At 41.1% G+C, this 23,613-nt stretch overlaps 1 protein-coding gene across 6 annotated transcripts in view; it reads left to right on the top strand.

Moving 5' to 3' along the window:
* Positions 1–23,613, top strand: part of adgrb1a (adhesion G protein-coupled receptor B1a) — a 156,235-nt gene that overhangs the window by 120,190 nt on the left and 12,432 nt on the right. For 4 of the 6 annotated variants that reach the window (XM_047340994.1, XM_047340995.1, XM_047340991.1 and 1 more), the window contains 7 exons: positions 9,706–9,809; positions 11,029–11,131; positions 11,642–11,792; positions 11,883–11,952; positions 12,243–12,309; positions 14,504–14,589; positions 22,447–22,545. In XM_047340994.1, coding sequence (XP_047196950.1) covers positions 9,706–9,809; positions 11,029–11,131; positions 11,642–11,792; positions 11,883–11,952; positions 12,243–12,309; positions 14,504–14,589; positions 22,447–22,545 — 680 coding nt within the window. Of the gene's footprint in view, positions 1–9,705; positions 9,810–11,028; positions 11,132–11,641; positions 11,793–11,882; positions 11,953–12,242; positions 12,310–14,503; positions 14,590–16,554; positions 16,615–22,446; positions 22,546–23,613 lie in introns of all 6 variants that reach the window. The other 2 variants (XM_047340992.1, XM_047340993.1) reach the window with 2 other exon arrangements.

Here is a 23,613-nt window from a genome sequence, read left to right as displayed (position 1 = left end):
TCACATTTGTATAGCATCGAATAACTAACTAAAACCAAATACTTGATCATACACTAGTGGGATCATAACTAAAATGACATAAATCATGATTTATATTGCATCAACTTTGATATTTTTTGTTTGATCCATGTCCCATCTGCTAACAAGGAGAAGGCAGGGTTTATGACCTGTACTGCAGCCAACCACCAGGGGCATCCAGATGTTTTGGCTGTGCTTTTTGTTGGCTGTCATGTTGTCGCATGTGAAGTTGCACACATTCACTTTGTCTGGCTGTGGTTCCATAATGCAACAGCTCCTGAAACCACAGATAACTGTTGAAACATTTCTGTTTGACATTCAGGTCTTTAGCTTCCGTCTGGTTCTGTCTGAGCTGTAGACGTGTTGGCTGGTGCGTTAGCTGCTTCCTCCTCCCTTCAGTTTTTTAGAAAGGGGTCAATGAATTATTACTTCTGATGTGTTTAATGCTGGATGGCCAAATCTACCACAGGACTTTAAGGACACTGCTGTAGTTCCAATGTGTGGTGGCCGTTTGCCATTGTTTTTTTTATATTTTGTTGGCTTCATGATTTATCGTATTATTGTAAAATTCATTCGTACATCAATCAAAAATGAAAACAGTCCTTGGTGGCTGACCTGTTGTTCTGTGTCCAGACCAGAGCTGATGTTCAGGTCACTTATCTGGGCAGGGCCTTGGCAGAGGGTGGCAGAGGGGTCACACCTTGACAAGCTGAAAGCTGACACACTGAGCAGCTTCACCAGCATCAGTCACAGCAGCAGAAACAACAAATACGGCGACTATGGAGCAAAGCATATGTGCCTGGTGCACAGGCAGCAGAACATCACACTGATAATCCACGATGAAAAGTGTTTCATTGTCATTTTCTGATATATATTTGCTGAAATATGTATCACAAAATACAGTTGTTTTCTATTTAAAAATGCATTGGTTCACATTTACAGAATTAGGTTACATTATTGATATTAGCTGATTCATTGATTAGTTGATCAACAACAAAACAAGACACAGCAGTTTTAATGTACTGTTGGTCAGACAATCCAAGGGATGTGATGACATCACCTTGGAATCTATTTTGAACATAAGCCTCCTTGACTTCTTTTCTCTGACATTTCATATAACTTATTATCATTGGGTAGATTAAGTAATGAAGGATAATGGATGATCTGTTAAGTTAAATGAATGTATGATGCCACAGGTAGACAACAGATATACAGGATGTACAGGCCCAGCTTTAATGCTCTGGTCCTTCCATTGGATGTTGTGCATGAGGTTGAGACTAAAGAAATTTTTTGTCTGTAATGATTATTTTTGTCATCTTTTAAGCTTCATATTATTTTAATGCTTAATTATTTGGTGAAACATGTTCATCTTCAGATTCCTTTTCATAAACCAGCCGCTGGACACCAGCACGTAGACTGTGTGCAGCACGTAGACTGTGTGCAGCACGTAGACTGTGTAATTACTGACATGTCTGGACAGCTATTGGATGGATTGTCATGAAATATGAAACATATTTATATCCATAGTGAGGTTGACTGTTAATGACTTTGTTTGTCCCCCAAGTTTTCATCTAGGGCCACTAACAGGTCAAAGTTGTTACTGTTAATGACTTATTTATCTTGTGGCCACAGCTTTTTATCTCCTTCCCATGCATTAGTATTTTGTGGCCACGACTTACTATCTTGTTCCCAAGCATTATTATTGGCCAGGCAATACTCCCCCCCCCAAATATCACCAGAGGGGCTCCTTAGATCAGCACAAATCTATGTAGAAACACTGATGGTAAATAGGAGATGAAATTGTCATTGTGAGCATGTTGCCATGCTTGCATTAGCATTTAGCTTAAAGCAATGCTTTGCCAACTGTAGTAAAGCGTCACAGAGCCTGGAGCATGGCTGCTGAACCAATAATGCGGCTGCCTCGGTTTGCTGTCCTCCTTGTCGCCAAGCCTCCACCTGTGCAGACGACAGCCTGTTCACAGCTCTGCTGCAGCCTGGGGTCTCCGTGCACCCTGAGGGAAGCTAAATTGTGACGGCTTCTTTTGCCAGAAATGGAGGAAAAGGCTATTCTCCCCTCCTCACGCTGCCATCCCTTCCCCCACATTCTATTATTTTGTGAGACAGCCATGGCTACCATGCTAATTACGCCTACTGCAACAAACAGTAGCTTCTAAATGGCCCAGCCGCTCTGTCTGCAGCTAGCCTCCTACAGCCCCAGCATGACAAACACCCCAACCTCTCTTTTCCTCTCCATCTTCCCCCATCACTCCTCTCCTCCTTCTCTCTCTCTGTTCTCTATTTCAGTCATTTCATCACACCATTTTTTCATGCTCGGAGACCGCATTATATTTTAGCTCTCCCTCTCTCCCTGTGCTTACTACATCATTTACTCCCTCACTGCCACCTCTCGTGTCCATTTTGCTCAGTCCAACTCTGCTGCAGGCTTTTAGAAGGAAAAACAGAGAAAAATGCACGGCAGCCAAAGGCACCACACACACACCAAAGCCTGAGCCCGGTAGACTGCCACTGCTCGACCTGTGTGTTGGAGGGAAGGTGGATGAAAGAACATGCCTGTGTTTGGATCATTTTGCTGGTGTAAGACTGCGTAAGGCTTCACCTCAGTTTGAATGTGGCGTCAGGAGCCTGTAGATGCAGTGACGAGGCTTTTTCGGTCAATTAGTCCACATTGTGACAGACACAAATACATAAACACTGCAGTCTGCAGGGTTTCAGGTGACTTGAGTGTCAGCACACTAAGATCCCCCAATGTATAAGTCATCTGTGCTCCACCTTTGAAGGGGAACCAAACATGGATATATGTACAATGGAATTCAAAATGTATGTGTTATAATATTTGAGTTTTTTTGTAATTTTCAACTGCAAAGCCTTATGCTCTGTAGAAGAGAAGCTTATGTAACCTGAAAGCTACCTTTCATCTACCTTTTCTGAAAAAGTCTTATCAGAAAGCATACTGGGCCATATTGGAAATTTAATACGGCCAACTTCAAGGAACAGTCTCCGTCTTGTCTGTGTGAGCTGTAGAGCTTAGCTTAGCACAAAGAGTGGAAACGGGAAAACGTGAGGCCTGGCTCCAAAGAAAATCCCTGGCCAGCACTAAGCTCTAAGGCTCACTAGTTAGCATGTTCTATTTCCTTGATTCAATCTGCATCAAGTGTAAAAAACATCAAGTTGTGTTATTTATGGGGTCAGGTGCAGGTCTGCTTCTGTCCCAGGGGCAGTGATTTCTCAGAGTTCCAGGAATTTGTGCACTGTCACTCCTGGTGAAGAAACACTTCCTGCATGTAACTAAAGCTACTTTCAGACATGCACTGAACTCTGGAGTGTCTGCAGTCATTCTCCAGATGAGCTGTATGTGTGAACACAAATCACAACAAAAAAAACAGAGCCCAATGGGATGTTTAAGTTTACATCTGTCAGTGAATGTTTGGCAGTTTTGTTTGACACATGTCAAACAATTACATAGTGTAGATTCATAAGCAACCAATTTGTTGATTAATGATTTCATCTCGATCATCAGTTAACTTTCTGTACGTAAATTATCAATAACCAGTTAGTCCCAGATATCAAAAGAGATTCACGTATTTCCTCTTTTTATTCCCATTTATCATTCCTACATAATTTGACTGTGGAAACACAAATGATATTCCACTGATTAGTGTTTACAGTGGTAGTTTTATCGTCCAATTCAACCTTTATATTCATACTTATTTAGCTGTATAGCTGATACCAGTGCAGCTTGCAGTCCTGTTTGTTTGCTGGTAATACTGGCAGAAGCTTCTTGTGATAGCTGGAGGAGGTTACCTCCCATGCTGCTCCACTGTGGTGGTACCTGAAGCATTGCTGCTGCCTCTACTCATGTGGAATAATGCAGCCTGGTCACTTTATTTTGGATGGTAGTGTTTTGGATTGGACACTGCGTGAGACTAACAGTGGAGCTTTGTCATTGGATGAGGAGGAAGTAAAAATGTGTCTGTCTCAGCAGACGCCTTTCCATTCCACTGCCCTCCTAATCTTTTCTTTTTTTCCTCCCCCTTCGCTTTAAGAGAAGGAACTTGCTGCAGTGCAGATTAATCAGAGGGATTTAATTAACTTGGCCCCGGCACACATCAAACCTGGAGACAAGACAGGCTATAAACTCAGCCAATTATCTCCTGCGGAGAGGGAGGGAGGGAGGGGACCCTCGTGTCCACCAACCTTTCACCTAAACCAACTGCAGAGCTGATTTCTTCCCGTCCCTTCTCCACACCTAAACTGTCTTCATATGTCCGTGACACCACACACCAGCATCAAGGGTGAACGGTTGTGTAGGGTCCAGACTGAAACTTCTCATCTTCAGCCATGAAGTTTGGCACAGTGTTTCCTGGTCCCCAGATGATAAACACGCCTGACTTAGGTGACCAAGTGACTCCTCCTCTTGTGCTATCATGACATTGACATTTGAGATTAGGAATGGCGTTTCTGGACTGTCATGAAACGTGTGGCACATATTAATGGTCCCCAGAGGATACATTTTAGTGGCATTACTGACAAGTGGTGAACCTGCTATTTATACACAGTTTGCATGTTAAAACATCAACATTATAGCTTACTGTGAACATGCTAGCATGAGGTGAGGATTTTGTCCATTTTGGAGTGTTGCATCACACTCGTTAGTAGAAGGTAAAATAGAGGCTACCTTTTTTTTTTTTTTAAGCGAGTGGAAGTTCCTTATTTACTGTTGTCATGGCAGGGAAGTTAGTGCAGCTCAATACGAAGCATGTCTAAATGTCAAAGAAAGTTTTCTCACAGCTCTATTATTGGTATTTCTGTTATTTGCTGGAGACATGAGGAGTGTGTCTATGCTGCATTCCCCTGAGGTGAGAACTGTCTGGTTGACTTTGTTACAGAAACGTAGAAATGTAACCGTGCAGGTGAGTCGCTTCCAAGAATTTTTTTTGATGCGTTATTATGGTTTATGATTAGTCTTCGAGTTTTGATAGAGTATATAGTATGATATATTAGCTAGTTTACGTGTGATGACATAAAATACAGTTTGTTTTTAGTCACCTGCTTTGCTTCCGTAGTTAGTGGCTTTTCTTATCTGCTGAACAGGATAAAACAAGCTACTTTAAATATATATTCATGTAATACCTAATTTGAAATCATGGAATCTGCACTAAGCATTTTTGATATGATTTACGACATATACAAGTCTTTATATTGCAGGAGAAAGCAGCTAGCATCTTACATACAGTGCAGACAAAGTCGAGGGATAGACAAATGATGAAACCAATAATGTTTACTACCAGGAGCACAAGAAACCAATGAGAATCTACCTTTGACCAAAAACGGCAGACCTTTGGTACTATTTATAGAAATCAGCCTACTTTAAAAATACACCATCACACACGGATGGGTTTTATTGATAGCTACATTCATCCAGTAGTGTGTCTGTGGGTGAAACCTTTTATAGGAACCAATAAAACTGTCTTTATAACCATGTACGTACAGTACATAAGCCAGTGTTGTGGACAGGTATAATAATCAGAGTCCATATGGAAACAATGGTCATTTTGGCTGCGAATACAGACGTGATTTAAGGATATATGATGAAACTAATATGTGCATATGTACTCTAGTGTCCTGTCCGTCCCTTTTAAATTTTTGAAAACACATTATAGACGTGTTAATGGACAGAATGTGAGTGGCAGTCAAGTAGAACAAGAAATCTTGAAAATATCTTTTTGTGTGTTGAAAATCTCACCGACTTAACTTTGAGAACACTAGGAGTAAGAAAAGAATAAGAAATCAAACAATGCATTTTCACACACAGCTTTGTATGAGCTCTGAACAGTTTTAAAATTCACACCGTGCACATAGTGATCCTTAAGGGGTTTCGTGTAACAAAGAAAACCTGAATCATATCTATATTTTGTTCTTAAAAAGCTAAAATCCTTCTGGTTGCACCTGAACACAGTTTTCATAGTACCTGTCAGGTACAGAGGTTTTTCCAAGCATCTTGTAGAACTTGCCACTGTTCTTCTGCAGATCCAGTGTGTCCCGGTGTCTCTTCATGTGATCCCACACTGACTGGGTCATGTTGAGATCTGAGCTTTGTGAGGGCCACATCATCTGTTGCAGGGCTCCCTGTTCTTCTTGTTACTGAGGATATGGTAGTTCTGTATGAATCTGGCTGGTTTTCGAGGTCATTGTCAAGCTCCAAAATCAATTTGGAACAAATCCTTCCCCTTCATGGTCTTGTGTGATGGTTAAGAATGTAAACATATGCGCTGCATGTACAGATGAATGTATTAGACTGGCCCATGATTAATAGATAATGCAGAGCTAGGATGGAGTTTTGTGACAACATTACTGGAGGCTTCTGTTGCAGCGGCTCTGTTGTGCTGTGCAGAATGAGGAGCCTGTATCTGCTCATGCGATGCTGTTGTTTGTATCAAAGGCCTCTATGAGTAAGTAATGTCAGACAATCATGGCAAGGTCATGCACTTTGTCAAAATTCTCCAGTAGGCTCTTTGAATGGTTTCATCATTGTGTCGTCCTCCTTTTATATTGTTGACTACTGCGTTACTTAAACTGCCAGCGAGTGTATCTTGATAAGATCTGCAGAAAGGATAAAGGCTGATATGAAATTTTATGAAATTTGTTTTCCCCCTGTATTTAAAGACCAGTACTGGCACACTGAAATATCACAACCGTGCTCCCTGCTGCAGCTGCTGATGCCATAATACAGTGTTGCCATGACAACCAAGACAATGTCTGCTGCTGCATGGATGGGGATGGTGTTTGGCTGTCACTTGTCAGGATGGGAAAGCAAGTCCGTCTTATATCATGTGCATGTTCATGTCAGGAAATTGACTCGGCACAAGTCAGCATGTGTGTGTTTGTGTATATGTGAGTTTGTGTGTGTGTGTTGACACCGATTTGAGGTATTGTGGTTTATTCATGAATCACCTTGAAGTCACCTTGCTTTACAACGGAGTCCAACAGCCGGCCTGTCAATGTCGACATTCCATTCCAGATACGTGTGTGTGTGTGTGTGTGTGTGTGTGTGTGTGTATTCTTCACATAATTTTTATTCTTAGCATCTTTCTCTACTGAAAGCTACCCCAGTGAATTTCTTCCCAGCTTGTGCTGTGCCTCCTCTGGTGTGTGTATGGAGTCGTCCTGCTGACCTGCTGACCTTTACACTTGCTCTTTCTAACACACACACTGACAACAAACACTCTTCTAGACGCTTGTAGTCGAGACAGCTGGGGCGACCCATGTCTCCAATCATCTATCTGTGAGTTTCTTGTCAGACCATCAGTTGAATCAAGTTGAATTGTGAAAAGCTCATGTCCATGATGAAATGAACGCTGACATGGACGAGACATTATGAGCAACAAGTCTGTATTATGCTTGCTGAACGGCTCTTTGTCTGCAGAGAGCTTTCCTCACACTGTTAATCATGTGTTGTGGACATTTTTTTTTACGCCTTAATTGCTCTTGGGTTACTGCTCACTTTGCTGCAGTGACACAGACGTGAACTGGAAGGAGTCAGGAATCAGTTCACCATGACATCACTGCTGAGTCTGGTTTCAGGTGCAACTGATCACACCTCTGACTATCCCCACCCACACTTATCAGTGATGGCTGTGGTCGGATGTGCGGCACATTGGAAGCAGAGCAGACAGGCCAGTGAATCACAGTGTTTTCATGGTGGTGTTAAGTTACTCCGGCAGACACATGACTTCTATGACTTTTCTCCACCTGGTATCAACTAAGGATCTGTGGCTGGATACATATACAATAGATTAATATCACATGGCCTTACATCTGGTTATAAACACCATTGCTGCCCTCATTGTGCCTGGGTGTCAGTAAGAAGAAATAACACTAAATCAATCAATCAAATTGTATTTGTATAGCCTATCACAATTTACAGAATAGGGCCTAACAAGGTGCGACATCCTCTGCCCTTGCCCCTCAACAAGAGTGAGAAGAAATGACCGCTTAGAAACCTTTTAACTGGTCACAAGGACGGATAGAAGTGCTATAGATGTTGCTTGTAATAGGGCATGTCAACAAAATAACACTATTTACAACATTTATGAGAAAATACAGAGTCTAACAATACATGGAGAGATGTATCAATGTGTAAAGTATTCATACAAAGATAAAGTCTCACAGAGATGAAGGGAGCAGTAATGGCATTTGTAATGGAGGAGTTATTTCCAATAATGGTAGTATAAGTGAGTTGGCATATTGTGTATGTATTGTGTGTCCGCAAAGATTCAGCACACAGACTCTGCTGTTCAATGGGCTCTTCTTAGAAATTAAATATTCTCAACTTCTTATATTATATGTGAGTCGTTCATGCTGTTATATCCACAGTTTAAAAACTATACTTTTATGAAAAATACTACATGCATCACACTCTCCACTGGTTAATACAACAGCCTGGTGCGGTAACCATCCCAATCTACTCGTGTTATACACCCACACACAAACTTTGACATTTGACTTAGAAACTACAACTGTTAAAACCGTTCTCCATAGAAAAATGGCAGCATCACAATTTTTTTCTTTAAACCACAACTGTACAACTGGCATTTGCTTTGTCTCAATCCACCATCTTTCTCTCCCCCTAGCCGAGTCTTTGTTTTGCCTAACCCTAACAAAGCCTTAGGCGTAGCCATGCACAAACTGTTCTGGACAAGGCAAACTTGTGCTGACGATATAGTGGCATCACATCAGAAACGGCTTATACGTGGAGTTTTGGAGGAAATGTACCAACAAATTTGAAATTCAGAAAATTTGGTTTGACGTGCACTTTTAATGCAAGGCACCTACATACACTACAGTATTTATTGATCCAGTTAAGATATTTAGACACAGACGGCATGGAAGTACCTGATGGACATGAAGTAACTTAAGCTGCTTTCAGACGATCCCTGGACTCTGCAGTTCCTACGTTTTCTCTCCGGAGGAGATGCATGTGTGAACGCAAATGTGAGAGTGAGACGCTCCACAGTTCAATGGACTTTCTCTGCCTGGCCTCCCTGTAGAAAGTCGGTAGAAATCCAGGAGAAGTTGATCCCCTGCTGGATTCACCTCGAGTGAGGGGAGCTGAGATCACATTCTAACATGCAGAAGGTACAGATATGAAAAAAACTAAAATCTCTGGATGAAAAAGTTGTGCCATACACATACCTGAACGCTCTGGAGGTTTGTGTTGTTGTGAATGCATCTGAGCGAAGAATCTCCTGCCGCCTCATTCATGTGTGAAAGGTAACCTCTGCAGAAAGTCCGGACCCAACTCAAACGGCCTTAGAGACTGAAGAGGTGTAATGGGAACAAATAGTCCACTGCACCAATGACCCAGTAAGGAGGTGAGCCCTCAGCAAACACCAGGGACTTCTACTGGAATTGCATTCGTCTGTTGACAGCTCATGTCACGGATCTGTGAGACTCTGCCATTGTTCATCTCTGACTTTGTTTTGTTGTGATCATTTTCACATTTTTTCCTCACAGGGTGTATTTCCATGAAAATGTAGACATGGACCTTTTGCTCTCTGTGTGCAGTTAGTTGATCAAATGGGATCAGCCAGCCAATCCTGATTGCGCCATGACGTTTAACCTCTGAAAACGTGTTTATCCTTTGTGTTCTCGCTCTGTGTTTTTCAGAACATGGATAAGACACACCTCCCGTCCGTGACGCTGATTGTGGGCTGTGGAGTGTCTTCGCTCACGTTGCTGCTGCTCATCATCATCTATGTGTCTGTGTGGAGGTGAGACAATAGCAGCCTGCATCACGCTGTGTGGAAAGCAAGACAAAGCTCTACCATCAGCAGGAATTGACAGACTGAAAGTGAAAATGGACAAGAGAACATTATTGTGCTCCAGGAAAGCAAGAAGCTTCAATACAAAACAATTGCGCCGCTGCTGAAGTAGTTTAACTGTCGATAACACACTTAAATCAAACAAATCCTCTTTGCAACAATGAGTGATTTTGTTTTCCTCTGCATTTCAGCTGCAATTCTGAACAATGAAAAAATTGTGAAGGCTACTCATTCGTGTGGACTCTTTGTGTGAACAAGTTTGATTCTGAAATTAGTTGTTTTAGTTCTACTTTATTGTGATACAGTTATAAAACAATGTTGTGTAAAGCAACATATTTTTTTAAGTTAGACAAGTGAGTAAAGTGCACATTATAGGCGGCATTTTTCACCACATTTCCTGGTTATAAAACTGTGAACTGAGGATTTTATTTTTCCTTGGAAAGTGCAAAACAACACATCTACACATACAAGTACTGTATATACATTTAGGTCTACATGTGCAAAACAGTTGAGCAAACACTAAAAAACCTGCAACACCTTCCCCCTCCAGGCTGTACACGATCCATAAAAATAAAATAAAAAAGTCATGACAGCAATTACATTTTTTAGCGATAAAAGAAAATATAAAAATGGTGGCTGTCCTTCAGGGTGGTGTGGCTGTATGTCTGTCAGGGTGAAGAAAACACACATGTACGTCATCGCTGACAAACAGATGTGTGGCTCTCAAGAAAAGAGAGGCAGATGCAGAGTGTTGCTCTTTCCAATTGACAAAAGATATTTTTTAATGTTAAAAGACAGGCCAGTGTGAATAATGTGAGGACAGGCTCTCAGTGATGAAAATTTCGAGCATCATTACAGCTGGAAACATGCAGCTAAAACTTGGCTAACAGGGACACACAGACAGGCTGGATGTAGGAAGTGTAGCGAAACGGTTCAGCGTGATTATCAGACCAGTGTTTGTGTCCCAGTTGAATGATAGCTGCCTCTAATCTAGCCTGCAAAATGTAAATATAAAGTTAAGTCTAAATACATGTTAAAATGTAAAACACATCGTTTTCTATCATCAAAGCATTGATCTCGTACAGAAAAAAGATTTTAAGTGAAAGCTTAATGTTCTGTTAAATTCAGTCATAGTAAGCGTTCTCTCTTGTGTTTGGTTTTCCTGCAGGTACATCCGGTCTGAGCGCTCGGTCATACTCATCAACTTCTGCCTCTCCATCATATCCTCCAATGCCCTTATTCTCATTGGACAGACGCAGACACGGAATAAGGTAAGAACCAGTCCGAAGCTGTTTTCAGACCTCTGGAGGATGTCCGGAGAATTGGGTCAGAACATCGACACCGGCGTCAGCTCTTATCACTGAAAGCTCTCTAGACATCTTAGTTGGTGTCTTCTACGTGTAGGGCCCAACTTTTTCACCCTTAGATATTTGTTTACTTTTTGTCTTCTTCATTTTTGCATCTGCTGCGTGTTAGAACCATCATCAACAAACCCACTCACTTGCGGTGAATCCTGCGGAGGATCCCTTGCTGCTCAAATCAGCTCCTCCAGACTGTCTGTTGACTTTTTGCAGGACACTGGCCGTAGAAAGTCAGCAGAAAGTCTGGAGGCTCTCATTCAGATATTTGCATTCACACATGGACAATGTTCGGAGGATCTCCGTAGCTCAGTGCATGTCTGAAAGCAGCTATAATCTTGGATGTTTCACCGTAGTGATGCACGTTTCCTGATTATATCATCAGTAAAGTTGTTCCCCTCTTCTCTTCCTCTCTTGTTTCAGGTGTTATGCACCCTGATAGCCGCCTTCCTTCATTTCTTCTTCCTGTCCTCGTTCTGCTGGGTTCTGACAGAGGCGTGGCAGTCGTACATGGCGGTGACGGGTCGCCTCAGGAATCGCATCATACGCAAGCGATTCCTGTGTCTCGGCTGGGGTGAGCGTTCTGTGTGCTGTTGGCTGTGTGGCTCAGATATGCTCTCTCTCGTTTTCCCTGCATTGAGGTCCATTTTTATTCTCCCCCCAGGTCTCCCTGCACTAGTAGTGGCGATCTCAGTTGGATTCACAAAGGCAAAGGGATATGGAACACCAAGCTAGTAAGCACGCATTTCTATAAATCTACCATTTTGTTCCTCCTTCTCTTTAAGTATTAATGCAGGGATATTACGTATGGTCGGGGGTTTTGCAGGATGATTAACCTCTCTCTTTCTTTGTCTCATCTATCTTTTACCATCCCCATTTATGTCATGCATATGGTCCTCTACCTTTCACCTCATTCTATACTCCCTCTTTAAATCCCTCCACGGTCCTCCCCCCCTCCTCTACCTTTTCTCTCCATCATCTTAATTTCTCCATACGCCTGTATCTCCCTGCTCCTCTCTCGTAGCTGCTGGCTGTCTCTGGAAGGAGGTCTTCTTTATGCATTTGTTGGACCTGCTGCAGCTGTTGTCTTGGTATTTCCCTTTTTCGTCTTTAGTCCGTTCGTCATGGTTTGTTTTTAACACCTCCACACTGAATCCAATAAGGCCACAAGCTCATGTAACAGTTTTTACAGCACATCTCGTCTGCATATACCAGACTCTAAATATACAGAGATTTTCTTAACTTATAATATCATGTTATCAACGTTAGTATAATGTTGGTAACAACATCAATACAAATAAGCAATGATAAATAAAAACCTTGTTAAATAAATCACAGTATCAGATAAAGACACGTCAGATATTAGGCACTGTTAAATCAATTCTTAAAAATATGTTGTCTTGCACAGGTTCCTGCACAATGTGAAAAAAATAGGTCCATTACAAAACTAATTGCCCACATGGTCGTTGTTTTCCCTTTTCTATTTTGTTCTTTTCATTTCCTTACCTCTCCTTTCCTTGTTCACTGGCTCCTTTCCTTTGCTGCTCTTTTAACTCTTGTTTTCCTTTACCAATACTCCCTCCTCTTTCCTGTCTCCTTTCCTCATTTGCTCTTTTGTTGCTTCACTGATTCCTTTCCAATTTTTTTAATCTAAATTTTCCTTCCCCAATTCGGCCTCGCCCTCCCCTTTCCTTATTTACTTCCTTTTCCTCTGGCCTGCCTTTTTAAGAGTCCATATTATATCCTTTTCTTTTTCCATCCCTAATTCTTTCTTTTCCTTATTTATCTCAAATTTTACTCCCTGTTTTTTTTCCTATTTACTTCCTATTCAGTAAACTTTATTTTCTTTCCTGCCTCCCCTTCCCGCTTCTTTTTTTAATCTCCTTTTTTCTTCCCATCCTCTCTGCCTAACATCTAATTATTGTTTATACTTCATTATTTAGCATTTCTAGCATGTCAGGTTGTGTTTGCTTGTGGCCACCTGCTAAAAACAGCTAAAAGCACGAGTTAGCTGCAGCCTTAGGTGTTAAAGTATAGAAATAATAAGTAACTTAAGCACTGGGCGTTTCCTGTTTACAACACACAACCACTATTCGTCTTTCCAAAGCATAACTATTAAGGAAATACAACATAAATAAAGCAGGTTTTTATCACTGTTCCAAACCCTTATTCAAGCTATAATAAAAGGTAGCGGAAGATGGTATGGCACGTTTGATAATTTACTCCCAAGATGTAGCAATACAGCACCCACTGGACTCTGCAGCAGTTTGCAGAATATATACATGTAATTTATGTTTTCCACATCCAGGGTCAAACGTTTTCACAGCGGCTATTTAAATTAGAACAAGAACAGTCTTAACCATAAAAATTGTTTTGGGATAAATTCATATACAGTCGTATGCAAACTGACTGTCCGCAAAATCATTGTTTAATATTTTTTTATGTTCCTGGAATTAAATGTAGCAGAGTATTAACTTTTAAAGTTTATTACTAATGTCTGTTTGCAGCAGGAGTTCTAATATCTTCCCTTTGGTTAAAAAAATCATCAAATAACATAATATTCCAGAACCTTTGCCTTCAACGGTATATTCTTTACCTCAGCTCCCTCATGTACAGCCTCCATCAGAGGTAAAGCACATGTGTGAACGCTGGCAGAATACACTGTGCAATGACACTATGTCCTTGTTCCTCTAATCAAATCCATTCGATACAGTTTCAGTGATGCACTTCCCAGTGCTGTGTTCCCACCTACAACGGAACAGCTTGGTTTGGATGTTGTGTTTACACAAGCTGCTCCTCTAATAAAAAGCTACTGCTCCAATTGGCAGCCATACTGGAGGCCCAGCTCACTCTAAAAAGCATCAGAGTGTCTTGCACAAGAGATTTAAATAGATGCTCAAAGAACTAAAATTGTCGGAATTACTACAGTCAGGAGTTTCCCCCCTCCCCCTGCCTTTGATTTCACACAGCTCATATTTAATGTATGATCCCTTTTTTTCAGCACGCTGTCTATATTGAAAAATTAATTTACATGTTCGCATCTCATCTTGTCAACTATTCTTTACTTCTCATGCTTCATCGCGTGCCTGATAGTTTTTGACTAACATTTAAGATGATACATTCCTTGTATTTACAATGCAGAACCTACAGTAAGTACAGTGTGTGTGTGTGTGTATGTTGTCATCATCATCAGCATCGTCATCATCCTCAGAGTACTGCTGCATGTTGTGAAGTGATGAAACTGTCTTTGCCCTGCTTTAATCCTGTGCCTCTTCTCTTTGGCAGGTTAACATGGTTATTGGGATTCTCGTTTTTAACAAACTGGTGTCCAAAGACGGCATTACTGATATGAAACTAAAGGAGAGGGCGGGGTATGCCTTATACCACACATCCATCATACACAGTGACCTATAACCAGTCTGACGGCTCAGCTAGTGGGAGGGACAAGCAAAGCGATTGGCTTTTTACCTGAAACTATCCTAGGGCATTATTGTAGACTTTGCCAAATTGGCTGAAGATGACACTTAATTTTTATCACCAGCAGAATGAGGAGAAAAGAAAGAAGATAAGAGAAATGTGACTGAATTAATCAAAAATAAGATAAAAGAGCAAAAGACAATGTGTTTTCTCATATAGCCAAGACTATGATCGATGCTCCTGAGTTAGAGATAAATTGAGGGTAGAGAGAATATGTGGGGGGGAGGGAGTCTGGTTATTGGTCCTCCACAGACTGAGCAAGATAATGACTCATCTCATTGCTTTCTTTTAAGTTTCAAACGTGTTGCATTTTCCTCCAGCTGCTCTTTGCAGGTGTTGCTATCGATGTAAAGCTCTGTAAATCCATCCATGTCTTTTTTCTCTTCTTTGGTTGTTTCTAGTAAAGGGAAGCAGGGTAAGATTCAAGAAAGAACAAGGAAAACCATCCTATTTATCTGTTGGTTATGATAGCACTGTTCTCTACACAGTTGCTGCTGAGATTGCAGACTGCAGTGATAAAGCTGTAAGATAATGTTATCAGAAATAATGGATCCAATGACCAGAGCTATAGTTCTGAACCCCAAGATGTAATAAACCATAGTTTTCCATTAAAAATCTTTTTTGGTTGCTGATCTACTGTCTTATAAGTCATTCAGAGATCGGCGAAGTTAAAGAGATAAAGTCAGAGTTATCCTGACAAAGCCTCCTTTGATTCAAAGCAAGTCAGACATTGGAGAGTGTGCACATTAAGCTTCAGTTGTGAGCAGGTGATGCACAAAAACTTGCAGTAGTCCAACTATATTGCATTTAGTGTTAAATACCTCTCCCCTATACCTCCACAAAATGCACATTATTGCTGGAGAGTGTGTTCAGTTGTTTTGTTGATAACATTGTTGATAGGATCGGCCAGGGCAAATCAAACCCAGGCTAAACTGTTGACAGGAACTGAAATTGGAAAAAGTGTTGCTAGACCTGGTAGGGGAGGTGTCTGTAAGCTGTAACAGCAGCCATGTATCCAGAGGGGCCAAAACAAGAATGTGGGGCAACCACCATGCAGGTTTAACACCCAAAGGATCGCTTTAGTGAAGTAGTCCGTTGTCAAGTAGGCAACACGTGAAAGCCAGGGCCAGTGTATGTGAGCTACTCACACCCATTGAAAATTTGAGGGCTAGTGTGTTAAATAATGTAATGTTGTAAACTATCTTTGCAGCAGTTTGTGTTGTTATTTCTTGACCAACAACCTCTGGCTCAACACAGCAGCTTAAAAATACTCTCATACCTGTGGTTTTACCAGGTTTTAAACCTGTTCTACCTCTAACATTAGAAAACCCTGGAACACATTTGACTAGCTTGCTTGCTAACACTAAGCCTTTGAGTAAGGCTGTTTTCACTGGCTGTCTGCCACTTTACGCTCTTCTAAACACTGAATGGGCTCATCTGACCTTTGCTTTTGCAGTAAACAAGCTGCCAAACAATTCCAATGCACCTGTAAATGTTCTCAGTTAATAATGCTTTGATAACTTTCCTTTGCACTTTATTGAAGTTTGATTTTAGGCAAAGAACATTTTTGGCATGCCACTGGCTACTGGTGACATGAGCCTAAAAATGTCATTGGCTTGTCAGTATCAGCTTTCAGAAATAGTGAGCACAGAGCACAGAGCACACCTGCACCCTGCTTCCCTTTACCCCGCAGGCTGTTTTGTCTCCATTGGCATTGTTGGTGCATTCAAATGTTATTTTCTTTCTCTCTCTGAAAAAATGTTTGCTTTCTCCAATGATTTCTCTGTTCTACTGTATTTGTTTTTGCTGTCTGAAATGTCATGTTTGAGTTTGCACAGAATCCCCTCTCTCTCACTCAGGGCTCTCCAATCAGGAAAACTTCAGTCTCAGAAGCCCCCTCCCATGTCATCAGTGATTGGGTAAAAATACCTGCCCATCCCACCCTCTTCTTAACGTATGGCTACCAGCCCTGCCCATCACCAAAACCGCTGAATCCTCTAGCAAGCAACTCTGATTGGCTTACTTTTTTCCCCTGCTTATTTACCTCACTGTTTCACTATTGACCAATACCTCCTGTTAGCTGGATAGACATAACACATTAGTGCCTCAGATTCTGACCCTTTCTGGTACGCTTTTAATACAACTGCGAGTTTTTTAATAATAACAAATGCTAGTTGCAGTAATATTAATATTTTCAGATCTTTTGAATGGTGTGGAAATGTGTGTGTGTGTGTGTGTGTGTGAGGTTAGTGGGTAGTCAATATTGTGTGTACTCTGCTACTAATGCAGTAACTCGTACTTATGTCAGATTGTCTGACATTAAGCACTGGTGAGATTGTTGCGTGGATTAATTTGCCTTTCTTTCAAGTGAATTTGAAATGGGATGGTGGTGTTAAAGAGATAATTCCTTCTTACATTTCAACTTAAACAGCTTGATTTTGGACTGGAGCCTAGAAACCAGTTCTTGACCCTGAGAACAGTGTGTGTGACAAAGTAATCTGAGTACAAGGTTCATGGTGGACAGCCAGAGAAGCCATTCGTATGGAATAATGTTTCCAGTCACTATGACAGATTTCTAACCATTGGAAGGTAAAAGGATAGACACTGTGAACCTGGCAACAGAGACGCTCACTCTGAAAAGCCGGTGTGGCCCACGTCTTTTCTAAGGCATACAACATAGATTTCATGGCCTTCACAAATTACTGAGAAAAAGAGTCCTGGTTCCCTTCATCTTAAGTGAATGAAGTCAATTAATTGCGGATAAGAAGTAAACTTGCGTTCTCTCCTTGATGTCGTAAAATAACAGTCCTGTTAAGTTGAGGTGCATCTGTCCCTAGTCTACCTTTTCACTAACCTTGATGGAAATTGCGTCGCTTTGACTGTCTAGGTCTCAACGTCAGGGCGTGATATCATAACCTCACATCATGTGATAACAAGACAATTATTATCTTGTCTTTAGTTACAACTAATGAAAGATGGACAGCACACTGTAAAATATATAATAAGTTGGCCTAAATAAAATCTTATTTCAACTCAGCAACTTCATTTAACTTAAATTTACTTAAAATATCTAAGGCTATGATTTTCCATACTTTTTTTTTTATAGTAAAGCCAACTTATTATATATTACAGTATAGTGGATTGACATTGACTAGTGATAAAATATTGAATGCAATATGATGATTAGCTTGCCATACTGGGCAATATGGGTGCACATCTCTCAGTAAAGGCAGCCGGGCTACAGTTTAAATAATATGTAATAATAATAAATGCATACAAGAAAATCTGAAGGAGCCAGTTTGAATGGGCCTGATGCTACTGATAGTAATTGTTGTGTTCATGAGGTGTAAACGCTGGCAGTGTAATAGTGAGAAAACAGCCAAGTGGACCTTGAGTTGAGAATGTTTTTCTCACACATTTTGATTTAAGATTGACACAAACCCTCCATCATCTGCTCGTCTCTTGTCTGTTTCAGAGCTGGACTTCAGCTGTCAACTCTTCAGCTGTGAATGTGGCTGCTACAGTACGTCATTGAAACAGAATGACTAGTGGCTACAACAATCCTGGCCATTGTACAAAATAAGTGAAGTAGAGAATACTCCAATGGGTCTTTTTATCAGGTGTAATAAGTGATACATTGCCAGGTGTATATTCATGTAACCATGTTCTGCCACTTTTATCAACTACATCCTGTCCCAGGAGGATACCAAGGCACACAGGCCACGTAGACCACTCAGTGTATTCTGCCCTCCTGTGTCTCTTCTGCTGGGCTTGTTTGTCCACACTGAGAATCTTGATTAGATGCTCAACCACCTCATGTAGCTGTTCTACCCTAGTTTCCTCTCAGATACTGTATCTGAGCTCCTCAACTTTTCTCTGATGGTGAGCCTGCTGCATCAAGTGGCATTTTGGGGGAAATATGTACTGGTTGGGTCCCCCAAGGCAAAAAGCATTTGAGGAAATGAGGGCCAGAACTGCCGCAGATATGCCAGATAAGCGCCTGCTGGCAGGGCCCATGGGGTCTGGTCATTATCAGCCACAAACAACATGGGGCCACCACCATGTGGGCTCCCCCTGCAGAGGAAATAAGATTGCACTGCCATGACGGTGCACAGTTTAGAAATGGAAGGATCAAAACCTTCATTACCCACAATGCAACGGAACCGCTGAAACTCACTCTGGGAGTTTGGAATTAAAGAGAAGACTTTGAGACTAAATTAGCCACTAACGCATCTAAATGTCAGATTAATTGTTTCTACATTTTCAAACTTTTTGTCTTTAACAACAACAACACTGAATGTCATGTGTTTGTAAGTTGAAAGCGCATGTCTGTTTTTCCAAATTAGCATAGGGAAGTGCCCCGCCGATGTTCATAAAAGGGCATGAGACTGCAGTGCTGTGTGAACTCAGAAATCCCAGAAACTGAGAGGAACATCAAAGAACCCGGGAGTGATTCAACGAAAAATAAAAAGATGGCAGCGTATCGGACTCAAACTGTAAAAAAGTTGTCATATTTTGTAGTGTCAGCAGTTGACATAAAATACCACAAACAACGATACAGCTTTCACCAACAATGTCGCTGCAGTCCATGTATCTGTAGAAATTTGCATAATTGAACCCTAACCCTAGTAATAAATAAGTTAGATTTCGGGTTCAAAATAAATATTGTGAAACACAGAAGAGAGAGGGGGAAGGGAAGAGGAAAGGAAGCTGCACAAAGTTATCAGATCTGGAGCAGCGCAGCATTGGAAACACAGCAGTGCAGGTGAACCCTCAAATGAGCATCTGTGGATACTCGACCTGAGCCTGACCGACCCATCAGGAACGGACAATAACTGATGATTTTACTCAAGCATGTCAGTTGTCAAGTTTGCGGAAGAGTGCTCTTCAGTGTGCGTAGATTTTGTTCTTATGTATAAGAACAAATCCCAGATAAGAAAACATTGTAAACTTTGTAAGTTTCTTAAGAATGGTTGGTGAATGAGGCCAAATGACCTTGGATCGTGTCTTTCCCTCCACTTACTGCTCACAGTATGCAGTCGCAATCTCTCTCAAGCTTTTTCAGGGGTCATGTCAAGTTAAGAATGCAAATCCAACTTGCAGATGCAATATGTTGTGGCTGCTCTGGCTTGTCGATAGTTTGTAATCTAAACGTGATATCACTGGTTTGAAATGAGGTCTCATGTGATTTGTGCCGACCCTGTGGTGATGTAGCTGTTTTTGTCTCTGAGATTGGCCAGAAAATAAATAAGAATGACTTGTTTCCCTTTTGAAGATGAGCCAACACCATCCGCCCATTCACTTCTCTGTGTTTCAAATGCAAAACGTGTTTAATGTAGCTAATTAATTTATGCAACACCTAATTTAGAATGCGGCAGCATCTGCACCAGGCAGGTCAGCTCTCACCCCTGAGACAGGGCTCACTGCTGGGTCTCCCCCTTGTTGCAGTCTCCTTTACCCCCACATTTAGAGGCTAATACACAAAGAAAATTAGAACCGCCAAGAGAGACCTAATTCCAATTCATGTTGGCGTTTGTTTCCTCCTTAATAAACTTTTAAATTATTTCAATCATCACGCCTGTGTATTTACAGGTTGCAGCAGTAGGTTAATCAGACATTAAGCTTTTAGATGAGATGGGTTGTTCCTTGCATTCCATGTGCTGCAGAACATCTTGTAACATGAACAGAAGGTTGATGTTTGACTTAAGGACTAGATTGTACCAATATGATGCTAGTCCATTATAGATCTTTATTTATTAAGCGTAATGCATCTCTCCCCTCCCCACCAACCACCCACCTTTTGCCTCCTGATACTTAGGTCCGAGGAAATGGTGTATTTCAGAACCGTTGATTGCTTTTTAATATCACTGCCTACGGTGTACATTTAGCAGTTGTATTGCCCTTTTACTTGAAATTGAATTTCTTCCATCATGTGATTTTTTTTTTTAATCTAGGCGTCCAGAGGCTAAAAAAATTGATTCCTTCTTCTCTTCAGCTTTATTTGCTGTTCAGCAGGAGGCCATGCCGTAACAGATTAGTTTATTACTTGTCAATAACTCCAGCGTCGTAGTCAGTCTTAGTCAAGCAACACATGACAAAGACAAACAAGTACATAAAGCTATAAATGGAACCCTGATGGTGTGAGAAGGGTTGAAGGATGGACTTTTGGATGATTGGGCGTTGGAAAGGAAAATAATTGACATAAGGACAACTGAAGTGGTGTTGGGGCATACATGGTATTATCTACATTTTTCTACATTTGTATAATTATTGTAAAATGCATAAAGAAAGTTACTATCATAATCTACAGAGAACTCATTAAAACCCTAATTTAGCCAACAGCTTTCAGTCATCATCATTAGGTCCATTTTGCAGCTTATTGTCATTTGTGAGAATAACAGACCAGGGGCTGACTTTGGGGGCGTCATGCTGAGATATTGCGAGCACTGCAGCTATAATGGAATTTTGAAACTGATATGCTTCAGTGTTCTAGAAAATCAATAGTAAACATCAGTTTTTGGTGTCAGTCCCATATACCGACCACATACCGACTGTTATTCAAGCGACATAGCAGATGGATCTAGATGAAGAGAGTTAGCAGAAGGATCTTAGAATAGTTATTATGTTGGGGAACAACCAGTTCCAGCAGCATTTCTCCCTACTGCAGGTTCCCCTTTGGAAGAGAACATGTCAGCCACACTTGTAAATCAAAGCTGGAAAAAATTCCAAATACTTTGTCACAGTTGGAAACAAAACTCTACACCATAGTTGCTGAATTCAGTCAGAGTCCGGAGGGTTATTGTGAGATAATGAAAGTGTAATCTTTTCCTTGCACTCATTGTTAGCAGTGCTCAGTACTGAATACTAAGCTCAATGATTAAATGTTTTAATCTAAAAAGGATTCTGTAATAACTTTGCAGCTCTATGGGAGAGGCTGGTTGAGGGAAGATGGTTTACTTAGCACCGAATGTACTGATGTTATGTAACACATTCATCAGAACTGAAGGTTGTTTTCCTTAGTAAACGCTGACTGCTATGGCTGATATGGCCTGGTGTGTGTGTGTGTGTGTGTGTGTGTGTGTGTGTGTGTGTGTGTGTGTGTGTGTGTGTGTACACAAGTTTCAGGTTACAGATAGATTTAAGTTAGGTAAGAGTAAGGTTTGGTGACAGACATAGTTTTCTTGTGATGGTTAGGTTATGGTAAGGGTCTAGGGAACACATGGTGTAAAGGTGTGTCCTCAGAGCTATATATAAATAAAAGAAAAATGTGTGTTTGTGTGTAGGTAAATCTTTGCATTTGAGCTTCGCATAACTTACAATGAGCAGGTAGCATAGATATACATGACCAAGGGTGGGGCACATCTGGCACATCATTATAATCAGGGCAGCAGAGTTGTAAATCCTCATCAGGCTCATGAAATAGATGAAATTAGGCATTGGCGTGAAATCTTTTCTTATCACAAGCAGATAAAAGGTTGAATGGATGAAATCTTCTAGTCCCAGAGTCACACATCATCTTAGCCTTATCTACCCTGTGCCCTGAATCACACTCACCCAAACCCAAGACCACACACACCGAACTCCCAGCTGGACGGTAGCCCTGAGAGAGAGATTGTGCGAGACCACTGTGACACACTGTTTGCGTGACTGTTTGTGCGTGCTCATCTGCGCACGCGCATCTCTGCGAGTCTGTGTATAGGTGCATTTGTATCTGTTTGTGTATGTTACAGCGTGTTAATTTGACTTTGCAGTCAGATGACAGTGCCACTGTACAATATGACGCTCAAATGTGCCAAGTGCGGAGTTATCTCTTCGGCTGACGTTTCCACCACAGCTACCAGTAACGCCATGTTAGTCCCGCTAATTATTTTTCCTTAACTCTTCTTACCTCTATTCTCTCCTCTGCTGTACGCCTCCCTTCTTCTCCCTTTCTTGATTTATTCCTCTTGTCATTTTTTTTGTTCTCCCTGATGCCCTGACAGGGGGTACTTCATTCAGTATGAGAGACGCCTGAAGCTTATGTGCTTCTCCTCTAAAGAAACTGTGTTAACTGTATATATGTAATTAATAATGCAAATGTGGTTGATGATAGAAGTTTGTGTGCGCGTGTTTCTCTGAAGAGATCATCAGAGTGACAGAGCTCAGTAGAACAGATGTTGAGTAGGCATTGGCTATGTATGCAGAGAGGACATCAAGCACTGTGTGTGTGTGTGTGTGTGTGTGTGTGTGTGTGCGTGTTGCTGTGATCTGAGTGCCTAGATTGATTAGTTCTGTTATTTTCAGCCTGGGCCTTCATTTTCTACTTCTAACTATAGCGCTGATAGAATCTGATCGTAGAGAAAGAGGTTAATTGTGCCCATTTTTACCTCTGGAGTGTTGCTCTGCTGCAATCTACAACATCTAAATAGCTACTTCATGTTTTGCAAAGCTTTGACTTAACAGAGAATACACATCATTTCACTTCACACTCTGTTATTTGACTTTGGTGATGCACTGCACACACATCGGTGAGTACTCCATAGCTCATGAAGGCCGTATACACAGAAATATACAGAAACGTGTATTAAAAACTGCATCAGCTACATAGCACTGCAGTAAATATTTCACATGTTGGTTGGGTATGGCAGTACTGTGTATGTAGCCCCATCACCTTTAGTCCTAATCCTGTTATACACATGCATATTTATTTCTATGATGACTAAGGTTTCTTTCTAAACGAGATGGCTAGATCTAAATATAATAGTAAACACTATTAAATATAAAAATCTCTTTATTTCAGTCCCTGTAAACTTTACTCTACAAACTGTTTCACTCCTGTGTAGTATCTACATTATTTTAAATGATAATCTAAATACAATCGCCAAGGTCTAAGTTAAGATAAGATAAGAGCATCAGACAGTCAGAATGATTGATAAGAG

The sequence above is a fragment of the Hippoglossus stenolepis genome, chromosome 8, assembly GCF_022539355.2.
Source record: "Hippoglossus stenolepis isolate QCI-W04-F060 chromosome 8, HSTE1.2, whole genome shotgun sequence".
Lineage (NCBI taxonomy): Eukaryota > Metazoa > Chordata > Actinopteri > Pleuronectiformes > Pleuronectidae > Hippoglossus > Hippoglossus stenolepis.
This window is presented reverse-complemented; position numbering and strand designations above follow the sequence as displayed.